The sequence below is a fragment of the Colletotrichum fioriniae genome (genome assembly GCF_027942845.1).
Source record: "Colletotrichum fioriniae strain IMI 355084 chromosome Unknown scaffold_1, whole genome shotgun sequence".
NCBI lineage: Eukaryota > Fungi > Ascomycota > Sordariomycetes > Glomerellales > Glomerellaceae > Colletotrichum > Colletotrichum fioriniae.
Genome location: NW_027076837.1, coordinates 4,074,892 through 4,087,512, shown reverse-complemented (window position 1 = coordinate 4,087,512; position 12,621 = coordinate 4,074,892). Strand labels below are relative to the sequence as shown.

The following is a 12,621-nucleotide window of genomic DNA, read 5'->3' as shown; positions in this document are numbered from 1 at the left end:
TAGGAGGTTGGCTTCTTGTTCATCTATCACGACCTAGTCTCTCTTCGTCGTCTTCCGTAAGCTCGTACGCAGGCCGGAAACCCGCACCGTTCTGTCCTTCAGTCTTTAGCTGAGGGTTGGGATGGGTATCTTGCGTTCCACCTAAACTCGTGTAGCCCTTGAGAGATGTCAGTCGCCCAATATTGGTTTCCTTGGATCGAAGATTTTACCTGATCATATAGAGGACAGTATGGTATTTCCAGATGTCGGATGAACTAAAGATTGGTTAGTATCCTTGTACTAGTATATCAGGTCCATAACGCCACTATCGCAAAAGCCCGGCAAAATGTGTCAACTTACTGCCCAAATTTCGGCTGTGGAGAAGCGTTAGCAAGCAACTTTACAATGACATGACAGTGGTAATGACTAACCATAATGCCAATCAATTACAGGATGTACCCGCATAAAGGCAGGCCACCCGGAGTCCGTGGGGTCAAAATCTGTCAACTTCTCTCCGTGGGGATCTGTCCTCCTCGTCCCTACGAAAATGGCTTTTACGTTTGGTCTGTCTGCTAGGTATGCCTCGAGACCATCTTTCATTGACATGGCATATCGTTTTACGTCTAAGTGGTATTCGGCGCTGGTGGTTTCGACAAAATCGTCAACTTCGGCGAATGGATGCTTCGATACAATGTACACTGCCTGGAATTCAGGAGGGAAGGAAGTGGTGCCGTTCGACCCGTTCGTGTGGGAGGCTTTCGGAGGAGAGGGATATCGACGTGCGAGGGCGGCAAGGAGTATGATTAGGAGTACGAGGCCTATTAAAGTGGTCTATCAGCATCAGACATTAGGCTAGGAAAGACGGCGGTATGCGACGTCAAAGGTGGTGCGGTGCTATGGCTCGACGAGAACGATTCGCATTGCCGCGGGGAATATGTCGGGGATATAATATGTGAGCCCATACAGTCTTTTCCTCCATTGTATGAGATTGAAATCTGTTCCAGGCTGCCTCGGCGCATTAGCGACCCATGCGAACACAAGAGAAGAGCTGACATGGCGTGTCGCGTATCGCGCACCTATATCTTGCCAACGCCTCGTCAACGACACCCATTGACGCGCGCAGCTGCTTTTGAACATTGCGCAAAACATCCGTCTTCTGGTCATTGGCTAAGAAAGCGTCGACCTTGTCCTTCAGATCGTGGCACACTTCCTGGAAACTCCGCGGGGACTCGGATGAGTGGGGTTTGGCGGGGTAACCGTTGGCAGCCGCGGCAGCGTGCTCGCCGTTCCCATTTGACATTGTGTGGATGGTGTCGAGACTGCTTAGATCGGCGATTACGGAATACTAGAAAGATTTAAGAGTGTCGTCAAGAGCCAAGGTGGCAGGAGGGCAGGCGTACAGGCAGGAAGAGTGGAATGGGGCGGAAAGTTATCGACTTCGGTGTCCTGTCGGAGACGGCGATGGCGGGGACGTGCGGGCGGGCGACACTTGCCATTTTGCCGGCTTATCTAAGATGTTCGATGCCTCGGGATACCGACCGCCTTCTTTGTAGAGTCTAGCGCCGCACGTGCATAGCTGCTCATCAGGTCTAGCGGCCCGCCCGGAACCGAGACCCCGAAAAACGCAGGTGCGCCGAGGCCACATGTTCCTGACTCGGTAGCTTTCTTCAGGGTCCACTTGGCCCACCATGTCCCGTCCACCTCGGACTTGCCCTTCTCCTTCTGGGAATAACAGGAGGTGGAAAGAACCCTGATGCCTGCCGCCTGCCACCTGCCACCACCATTCCTCCTTCTTGCAACTTCAGTCCCTCAGTTTGATGCCATTCATAGATAACTTACTGCATTATCTTCCAAGACTTATTACTATGACTCTGTTCTGCTGTCCTGGCATTACTCCTTTGGTAAAAATGGTCCCCAACGCCTTGCTAAACACAAACGCCCCCAGTTCTTCCCATCATTAGGATCCTCTCGGCAGTGACCTGGCCTGCGTTGAGCCGTAACTGATCCCCCACTCTCTTCCCTCCTCGTTGGATGATTCTGATAATGGCCGGGACCGGGGAACAAGTCTTGCAGGACTGGTGTATGATCTGGGAGGCGGGCTCAGCGGTGTTATGAGCTCTTCGTCTAGTGGCCCAAACACGTCAGATCCATCATCAGACTCTCCAGCTGGCATCGCTGGAGTGATATCTGTCACGATAGTCAATCCTTGAACATTCCCCTTCTGGTTGTAAGGCGCTTCTGGCGGCATTTCCGGCTCCATGTTCGCCCCAAAGCCCATCTCCATGTCCAAATCCAAATCCATCGTCGTTGTATTTTGGATGCTTCGCTGGCTGTGACTCCCGAACGTTCCCCCATTGATCCGCTTGCGAGACAGTTTCGCCTCGGCGCTTGCTTCAGATCGTCGTCGCTCATAGTATTGCGAGGAGGTAGTTCTCGGAGACCGTAGGAGAGGTCGAAGTGTTGGTATGCACGCGCAAATTACAGCGCAACAGAGCTCGACCTCAGACCAGATCAGTGATGGGATCACATCCCACGTCACGTCAGCTGTGAACACATGTGTGAGGGTAGACATCCGGACAACAGAGATAGCCGTTGTGCTGAAATCAAGGCTTCAGTAAGAGCAATGCTTCGCCGGAATATGGATTACAAACTCACATAAATCCAACGCCAAAGGTAACTATCAGCGCAGCCTTCTGAGCTCGTTTCAAATTCAAGCTGCTCAAAAGCGGGATAGGCATGAAGAATATGATCATGTCAGTCACCAAGTGAATTGCAGCTGTTGCCATCCACCATGCTCCCTGGTCGTACCGCTCAAACGCGAAGGTGTCGCCTCTCCAACTTGGTGCGCTGATAACAACGGAGGACACCACTACGGTAATACCAAACGCCGCAATGAAGCCTAGCATTGCGTCGCATACTAGACAGAACGTGGGGTGAGCGAACACGCGTCGGTACAAAAGGAGTAAAGCTATCTTCACGAAAATGAAGGTAATGTGGTATGATAAAGTTGCAGCAATTGTCGCCTGTAGCAGGTGTTAGCATCACAGATTCCATAACCATAGTGTCCAAGGAATGGATACACTGACCCTGCGGCCAGTTTGTTGTACCTCAACAGGAACCGTCCACACGTGCATCCCAAGCCCAAGTGTTGTGCCTTTCAAATTGTTAGTCCAAATTTTCTACCTCAGTAACCTCACGCCGCCATGGGTTCAAGGCGCTTACATATCGAGAATATGACACCCGTCATCACCGTCATAGCCTAGTGAATTTCAGTCAGTCACTAGCTTTGCCCATGCTACTTTAAATACCTTGGGTGATGGGTCGAAAGGATATGGATACTCACATATGAGACGACGAGGAGAGTATCGTCTAAACCCCATTTCTTCAATACCACAGCCCGCACATAGACACGCAGTGCGACGAAAATCAATGCAATTCCGAGAAACCCTACAGTCATGCCAATGAGCAATGGGGCTCTTGTGGCGTCCGTGTATGGCGGGGTAGGATCCCCTCGCATGAAGCTTCCATTGTGCATCGCGACTTCTTATCAACCCTTCCGTCCCTGTTGATGGAGCATCTATGACAGGCGGCAGGTAAAGAATTGTAGGTTTTCCAAATTTCGAATTCAGATGTCTTTTCAGGCCGACATTGAGCCTCCAAGGAAGTCTGAAACAGTTCGTCAAGTCGTTGCGGAAACTGAAAACCAAATGTCAGGGTGCTATGGGACACATGGCCTGGGACTGCGGACGTTAAAGACAATGGAATGCAAAGAGATTCAAGGAACACCAAAAGGTAGACACTAAAAATGAAGGCTTGCCATGTCCGGCGAGCCTGAATTACCGAGGGAACAGCATCTTGAGACTCGTCACCGCAAGCGGCCACGCCACGATGTATTTCAGCCGCCACAATGTAGACGGCTGTGGTCTTTAGAGCCCACAGGCCTGAAGCCGACTCCATGCAACCATGATTCGGGGCCAATCTGCGTCGGTAAACAGTCAGCCATTGATGCCGTAGATTCACATGGCGAATCCAAGGGACCTATCAGCGACGGCCGTGGAAGTCCAACGCCACACTTTTTCTCAAAGAAACGAAGTTTGCTGACTTGTGGCCTGTTGTTTCGGGCTTTTCGTTAGGGCTGGAAACGAGGAAGTACAAAGCCACCGGCGCACTTCCCCGAGCTCTTTCGGCAAGTGCTAGAGGCATTCGTCGATTGGTGTCAGCCAAAGAGGATCTACGTTTCCGGTAAACCGGGTACGATTTGCTATCAATCAGTCCATCTGTCCTGCACGCACTCACGGTATTATCCGCTGCAAGGAGACAACCTTCCGGTTAGCAGAGTCCGAGGCGGGAGGCCTGCAAGCCACATGTACCATATGCTTTCACGTGCAGGTCTTCCACAGTGGCAAACCTTCGATGTTGCCGTCTGAAAGCATTCGAGGCTCTTATGTTTGTGGCCTTTGCTGGCAACTTTTGGGCAAGAACAGATCTTTTAGAGCAGCTTGTTATTTCCATCAGATGATGGATCACATCAAGAGCTGCAGCCTGCAAATGTACCTTTCGGCAATCTTTTGCCGGAACAAGACCATGACAGATCGACTATGTTAAATCTTACCTACTGAGATGCGACACCACTAGGTAGTCACACAAACTGCCTGGCTCAACGGGCGTCTTCCTAAACGTCAAGTAAAGACGTTAAAAAAGTTCAATGGAGACCACAACTTCAAGGATCTGTCACAAAAGCTCGGTCGCTCAAGGGACGCCACATCGACCGACGCGTCTCGACCTGCTGACAAGCGGGTGCTAGGTATTCGTGGCATGGCCTATTCCAATTGCGGAACTTCTCAGGGAGTATGGGAGTAAGCTGATCACGTCGACTGATATCTCTGACATTGTCTTCTTGATGATCGACTTTACCATTGTACGATAGGCACATTTTCGGGAAACTGATGATCCAAAGTTCCAATGAAATGGCATAGGGTCAGCAATATGAGGTTTCAATACCAGAGAATCGCTTTCATTCAAGTCATGATGTAGAATATGTACAGAGAAGATGCATGCTTGTGCATGAACATTTCATTGACTTTTTTCTCAAGCAGGGAATCTCGAGTTCAGGGCGTTCCACTCGGCCTGAGTAAGGGGCGTAACCGAGCCGTGCTTCAATCCAGAAGGGAAGCCGGACGTGCTACCAGCCTGCCAGCTAGGCGACTGGATGTTGCTGGTCTGGAATGGCACATACTGAGTGTAGTCATCCAGCAGGAGGTGGTACAGTCCAGGCGTGGTGTTGTCGGCATAGGAGGCAGGTCCCTCGCGAGGGCTCTCATTCCTGACGTAGCCAGGAATACGCTTCCAAGTGCCAAAGATGCCGTTCGAAGTGACCTCTTGGTAAACTTGGTTGGTAGTCTCGTTCTTGAGGAAGCGGGCATAGGCGCCAGATGTGCCCAAGTACTGGAACTCCTGGTCGATGAGAGGAGTGTCCGCTAGAGCAAGGTAGTCCCGGGCCGGGCTAAAAGTGACAAAGTCCTTGGTCGTGGTGTATCGGATTCGGTCGAGTGTTGCGGTGCCAGTGTGGGCCGTGTCGGTGGATCGATAGTGTCGGGCGGACCAAAAGACGTACCAATGGGACTTTGCATCGTCCCAAACGGCCGATGGGGCCCAGACCATGCCGGCGGTGTCGGCTTCTACAATTCTCAGCGTGGGAGCAGACCAGTCGACGAGGTTGGTTGACTTCCAGACAACGATGCCTCTGCTGCCAGTTCTCGTGGCTTTGTCCCAGTTGAAGCCAGAAGCATTGATGTCGAGATCTGGTAAGAGTTAGTTCAATCGCCTCGGCATCTTGGTTGAAGTCAACTCACCAGTGGCAATGATGTACCACTCTGATCGCGAGGGATTTGTCGTTAGGTAGACATCGCGGACAGCCTTGGTACCAACGGTCGACGTGAGGACTGCCTGACCCTTGTTGAGGAACTTGAAGCTAGACGCGCTGTTGCCATTTGACAAGTGAAATTGCACTTTTGGGTTGGCGTCGCTGAAGGTAGAGATCAGGTAGCCGGCAAAATTGGATGTCTGGCGGGCTACAGGGTTGCCGGCTACGACAGCAGCCGATGCGAGGGCGCCTAGGATGGAAAAGACGCGCATCTTGAAGTTATTCTCAAATTCGGTGGAGTGGGCTCACAGAAGCAATGTCGTCGTTCATCCCACACGGCATCAAAGGCATCTTGGAAACTGCCATCGTATATATACTCATGTCAGTGGCGACGAGGTGATCGAAGTGACTACAGGGCCTTGGCATCAAGTTCTCGAGTTCCGTCGCAAATGAGCTCTCCCGACTTAAGAGTGCAAAGCTTCAAATCAATGCTGCTCTTCTATGGCGCGCCTAGTTGTCTAGCTCCGAGTCGGGGTAGCGTCTTACCGAGCTCTCTCACGATGCGGGGACACCAAACCCCACAGACGGTGCAATCACGTCCGTTCACGGGCTTAGCGCCTGGGGAAGACAGGCCTCTTTCGGTAGTACGGTAAGATGCCCCATGGAGGGCCACATTGCTTTGCGGGGAGAATTATCTGGAGAAATCCACAAGTCAGTTGCGAACCTTGTTATTACCCCTTGTTCATGATGCCATCGCGTGGGTGTCCGGAAGTACCCGCAATACTGGGATGGTCACATGGCGCAAGGACGGTTTCTTGATTTAAGCGCCAATAGACTTCCAAGAAACCACTCGAACTCACAGTCCCAATAGCGTGTTTAAACGTTGCTTGGAATCCACACACCCCTGTTAGGGAGAGTTGCGAGCCGAGTTTGAAGCCGCCCAATCATGAGGTGTCGGGCAAGCGGTTTTGGAAAGGAATGGAAATTGGGTTGATACGCGATGCTCCCATGCCATCCTGAGTCCGCGTACCTGCGTTGATTGCTGTTGCCATTCTGGAAGGCTTTCGACTGAGCTACTTCGCTCTCTGTGAGTATTCAAGACGATGAAGAGATGACAATGGGGAGGACCAACACCTCCGTTCACATGGGCTAATTTGAGGAAGAAAGTTAACACATGATATAACGGGCTTGACGCGAAAAGCGTAGCCGAATCTGGCAGATGATAGATGACTTCCATGTAGAACTACCTTACCTACACATTGAAGTCCCACAATCCATATAGGTACTGATGGAAACGAGCACCGACTTCCGAACGTGGAGCAGATTTCGATAACGATTTCACATCAGATAGTGACAGGTCGTCGACAGAGTCCCGGAAACTCACTAGCTTGAAGCGACTAGCAAAAGTGTCGTAAGCATAACTTGCACGTTCCTGTCCTACTGCTGACGACTAGTAGAGGCCGCGCCGAATCAGACAGCTCCGATGGAGCGCCGGCATTTCTGCTCGGCTGCTCGGAAAGGTCCGTCTTGGCCTCAGAGCCCGAAGCCCGCAGCCCACTTATAAGGCCGGAATTTGAGGGGACTTGAAGCTTCATCCCGTGTCCGAAGGCCCCTTTCTGCTGACACCGAAGGGTAAGCGAGTGACGTAGTTTGTTGCACTTTGTTCCTTAAGGATTGCTGTCCAACAAAGTTCCCCACAATTTTCGTAAGCTTACCTATGATGCTCCCTGGTATCACCACGTTCTCGGCGTTTCATTGTTCATTTATACCTCTTCAAGTCCGCCAGACCCGGATAGACGACCTACTCTACCATGTAGCCACACTGAAAACCATTCGACCCGGACTATACAAATCGACAAAATGCAAGAGCCAAACGTTTGGTTTATCACGGGCACCACCTCGGGCATAGGTGCTGCCCTTGTGGAACAGTTCGCCGAAAGGGGCGATAAGGTCATCGCAACGGGCCGGAATGCGACGGCGCGGCTAGCAGACAAGAAGTCGGATAACATCGCACCTTTCGACCTCGATGTGACCTCCCCGCTTGCCGATATCAAATCCCAGGTACAGCAAGCTGTTAAGATCTTCGGGCACATCGACTTCGTTGTTAGTAATGCCGGTTATTCTCTCTTGTCTTCGATCGAAGAAGCGGAGTAAGTGCCTCCGAAACCTCATGTCATGCGGGAAACGATGGGGCTTTACTGATGAACAGCCTCCAGCGAAGAATTCGTTCAGAAAATGTTCGATACCAACCTCTTTGGAGCAATGAAGGTGGTTCAGGCAGTTCTTCCGCATTTTCGTGAGAGAAAATCAGGTACCTTTGGGTTCATCGGTGCTGGATTCGGCTGGGCATCTTTCCCATTTATGGCTCATTATGGCATGGCCAAAGGTGCACTCACAAGTAAGTGACCCAAGCCAGAAGAGGGGGCATCGAATGAACCAAGTCGAAGAGTACAAGAGTCTGACCATTGAGCAGTGTTTGTGGAGAGTCTACAAAGAGAGACTGCTCATCTCGGCATCAAAGCCGTCATCTTCGAGCCCGGTGGTGTCAATACTGCCATAAACGACAAGAATGAAGACAAGACTCAGTCTGATGGGCCTCCTCCTGGCTTCCCCACTATTGCAGATTACCAAGGCCTGTATGGTGAAGCTATGGGAAGGATCGCGGCAGAACTCTTTCCGAACCTTCCGTCGTCTGTGGATAAGCTACCGCCAGTCATTTGGGACGTGATCAAAGGGCAGGGCTTAGCAGCTCACAAGGCGTTCCCAATCAGGGTGCCAATTGGAGTGGACTCCGTTGAGGTCATTAGACAAAAATGTCAGGAGCAGCTTCGTCTATGCGACGAATGGGAGGAAGCGGCATTGAGCACTGCTAGAGACGGAGTGACGCAAGTTCCGAACGAATTCATGATGAAGAAACTTTCTATTCTGGATATGACAGATTCTTGAGGCATGAGAGGAAGATACCGCCAACCACATGTATAGACTTGCTCTTAAAATCTTGCTTTTACGACTCCAACCTGTGCCGATTACGTCCTATCCCCATAGTGTTGTTTTCCGCGGTACAAGGTTCTTTGCTTCCGGTGAAACCCCGGGACCTCAGTACGGGTCTTCGGCTTGGCCACAACGTGTTGGAAGGTGGGTACACTCCTCAACGGCGCCGGGAAATAAGGTTTACTAGAAGATGGAGAGTACCCAAGCGCTTTCGACGATTGCTTTCGGAGTGCCGTAGAGTTCCAATATAGCAAGAAATCAAGCTATCAAATGACTTGTATTAGCGGGGCTCGCATTTTGATTGAGGTTTCGTCATGCAACTCGAACTTACCACATCAGAAACCCGCAGAGAAGGCCGTAAGCCCGCAAGCTTAGATGGCGAATGATGAAATTTATCCAGCCAATGCGAAGAGAACAAGCAACCCGATGCGGGATGCGTGCATATTTGGCTTGGTCAACGCTGTTGAGTGGCGAGATCTGCCGACCGTCGGAAGTGGATGTTGTCTTGGATGAACCACGGGAAATATCGCCTCCGGCCGGATTGTCCGTATCGCACTTTTTACAAGAGCTTGATGTCCCAGTGGGAGCTTGCCCGTTGGAAACAAATGTGAAGTGGTACGAAGGCTCGTTTGTCAAGGTGACCGGTTGGATGTTGTTGGTGATCGTCCCTTTGTTTATTTCGACGGGCCCGTTGTACTGATTCTCGGCTCTGGAGCAAACATTGCTCGATGCGGTGTACGGATACGTGAACTCGGGTTGTCTTCCTGCAGCGTCGTAGTTCATCTTCGTTCTCGGTGGCATTGTCGGCGAATCGAACCACTGCAGTTGTTCGCTTGACCAGTCAGTCGTCGTAATGACTCGGAAGGTGGTGTGGTTAGCCTAACTCAAGGCAACCCAAGTTGGGAGAATGTGCGGGAGACTAAGCAATGTTTCTGTTGTGGGAGGGCTGGGACCATGCCTGTGTGGCCATCGCTGCGGCAAGGTCGAAGCAAGGGGCCGTGTGTTGTGAAGCGCCAAGTGGTGAATGTCCAGGGGTCTGCCCAATGACAAAGAGTCTGGCATGCAGTAAGTAGGCAAAGCAATTTCGACGCGTCTGTGGCCATTGCGGAAGAGGGAGGAGTAAACGCTTCTGCGTCGGGCACAAGGTACCCTGCATTTCGACCGCGGTAAGAAGATGTCGAGCGGAAGCGAGACGCGAAACACCGCTACAGACTGATAATCTCGTGTCAGTGCAGGTATCACTTTCTCCCAGCATGATATCGATAGCGTTGCAAGATATAGTACTTAGAGCAATAGACTCTAATCAGCTCATTATTTCTAAGAGTGTTTTGTATGGAAAGAATTGACGAGTACGTGAGCCCCAGCATGATCTTATGTCTGATGCCCGAGATCAGCTGGATCGCAGCTTCTCGCAAACAGGGCTGCCGACATACACGCATCGGGCACCATGCCCACCATCTTCTGTCTAGGAGTAAGCCCAAGTCTCGCCCCCAATGTACAGCTCATCAACCCCAAGCTTCGCCGATCCGATCAAGAGTTGTGCTCAGGGACATTTACTCGGAGCCTCAAAGAGTGTGAATTCTTATGTGATCGGGGAAGGTTCTCAACTTCTCATTATCCGCGAGCAACCTAGGTAAGGGCATCTCTATGTTGAGTCGAATGATTTTCGGCATTATCAACAAATCATATATTCAAGTACCTTGCCTTGGGTCGCTAGAGAATAGTGAAACATCACGAACGTTGGTCTCCGTTAACTGTTATGGCATCTCGACTCTGACGAGATAGAAAAGATTTAGTCTCCAGATGACCAACACTGCCCACTAGTATTCAAGTACTCGTAATTCATGGCAGTACAAGTCTACCGCTGATCTAAAGCAGTGAGTACACCCATTTCATCTCCAACACTGATGTTCTAATGGCGGTGAGAGGAGAGATTTGAATTTCCACACCACACGAAAGCAGTACCATGGCGATATTGCCTCTACACCCTGCGTTGGAACCAATGACATGAAATATTTTCTCTTAGTGAGGCTCTTCACAAACCAATTGAACTAAGCCGTTTTATGGACTCAGCCCCCTTTCCCGGATAAACCCTGCCCGGTCTTGCATATCAGCCTTATTTCTCCCTACCTACATCACAACGTGGAATGTATCTCTGTTCATCTTCAACATGTATAGAGTTCACCCATAGTCATCTCATGACTTCCTCACTCCGCGGCCCCCAAGACAGAGACCGACTTGACCATCTACTGCCACGTTATCGCAACCTTCATTCGGCGCACATGTCTGCCCGCATGTCTTCCGGCCACACCACTAAGCTATCTTAAGATTCAAAGTGCAAGAATCTCTTGTGCGGACAAACCTATTGGCCTACCCTGCTCACCGCCTGGTGGTGATCAGTATTCTTTCCACATAGCCTTGGAGTTGTCGGGCCTTGACTCACTTCCACGGTCTCTCAATCATGGCCGAAATCATAGGAGTTGCGGCTGCTGCTAGCCAGCTTGCGGTATCTTGCTTTGCAATTCTCGAGCTCATGAAAAAGATAAAAGAGGCGCCGTCAGCATTGAAAAGTTATCAAACACATCTTCAAGAACTCTATGATCTTTCCAACTCTATATCTCTCAATCCCCTTCTCCAGACCACAGAAATTGGTGTACAGACTCTTTCGCTACAGAAGATTGTCAACCAATACGACATTGAATCAATTTTGGGCAGAAGCCGTTTGTTACAATCCTTGGGGTTTCTTCGCAAAGAGAAAGATCTGAAGAACACATTGGATATCCTAGAAAGGCGCAAGTCCCACCTTTCTCTCATCATCCACAACATCGAGGCCAGCACACTCCACCAAATACAATCAGATCTACGCGTGATGGCGAACCGTCCCTTGCGCAACACAAAGGCGAGCCTGTTGCTTGGATCTGAGCACTATGCTGTCGAACTCGAAAAGCAAGCCGGTGGTTCCTCATCAGCAACGAGCGGTGATTCACTCGCGATTGTGAGGTCTTCACATGGGTCCCAAGACTGGAAGCCTGCTTCTGCTCTTCATACCTACCCTCCAAACATGTTCAACGAAGCTGAACAAAGCTCCATTTCAGAGCCAGATCAGGCTCATCCCCTTCCTACCAGCGATCGCCCTTGTTCTCAAGATTGGCCCCAACAGAAATTCCCGATCGGAAGTGAAGTCCAAGGTTGTGCCATGTACCATAAATGCACGGCTGGTGAAGGCGTCAACCAAATAAACGGACTGTACGTCGAGAACGACCCAAATCTGCTTGACCTGATGGCTATGCAGCGATCTGGACCTCACTTCAAGTACAGCCACTTTGGTAACGCAAATTCCACGGCTTCGTCGTACATGACTCAGAACTTGAACTCTGCCGGAAATGCCCTCCTGTACATCGACTGTACAAAGTCTGGGGCTGGCGACCAGATCAACAACATCGATGCCACGTACGACCGAGATTTGTGTGGGCTCCCGGTCTTGCACGCCTACTATTCCGGTTGCAACACGCTGTCGAGCCAAGACCGTGCTCAGAAAGCAACTGGACAAAGGCAGATCAACGGTCCAAGCCTGAGGAGACAGAAAAAGGCTCATACCGAGGATTGATGAGTTCTGACTATTTGTCAGGGATTCAGAGATCCCGTGGCTCGATAGGGCCTCGTGCCTTGGATTGTGTCGAGCTTTGCAACTTTCTTTGATGCTTTACTTTCGTACCTTCCCCTGGCTTTTTGTCATAAACCTCACTTTCTTTACAATGCCTGTCGGAAATCATGTTATCCGCAAAGGT

General features: G+C 50.7%; 3 protein-coding genes across 3 annotated transcripts; 1 reads left to right on the top strand and 2 right to left on the bottom strand.

The window, feature by feature from the left end:
- Positions 1–997: 997 nt before the first annotated feature.
- Positions 998–1,475, bottom strand: FAD1 (3'-phosphoadenosine 5'-phosphosulfate sulfotransferase; the record flags this gene model as incomplete). The annotated part of the gene is made up of 2 exons (XM_053195310.2): positions 998–1,324; positions 1,380–1,475. 2 exons carry the CDS (start codon positions 1,473–1,475, stop codon positions 998–1,000), a joined length of 423 nt encoding a protein of 140 aa, XP_053047280.2.
- A 3,592-nt stretch (positions 1,476–5,067) lies between these two features.
- Positions 5,068–6,114, bottom strand: N0V96_001026 (uncharacterized protein; the record flags this gene model as incomplete). Its single annotated transcript, XM_053195311.1, has 2 exons — positions 5,068–5,780; positions 5,832–6,114. The coding sequence occupies 2 exons, from the start codon at positions 6,112–6,114 to the stop codon at positions 5,068–5,070; spliced, it is 996 nt and encodes a 331-aa protein (XP_053047281.1).
- A 1,588-nt stretch (positions 6,115–7,702) lies between these two features.
- Positions 7,703–7,996, top strand: N0V96_001025 (uncharacterized protein; the record flags this gene model as incomplete). The annotated part of the gene is made up of 1 exon (XM_053195312.1): positions 7,703–7,996. One exon carries the CDS (start codon positions 7,703–7,705, stop codon positions 7,994–7,996), a length of 294 nt encoding a protein of 97 aa, XP_053047282.1.
- Positions 7,997–12,621: the final 4,625 nt, after the last annotated feature.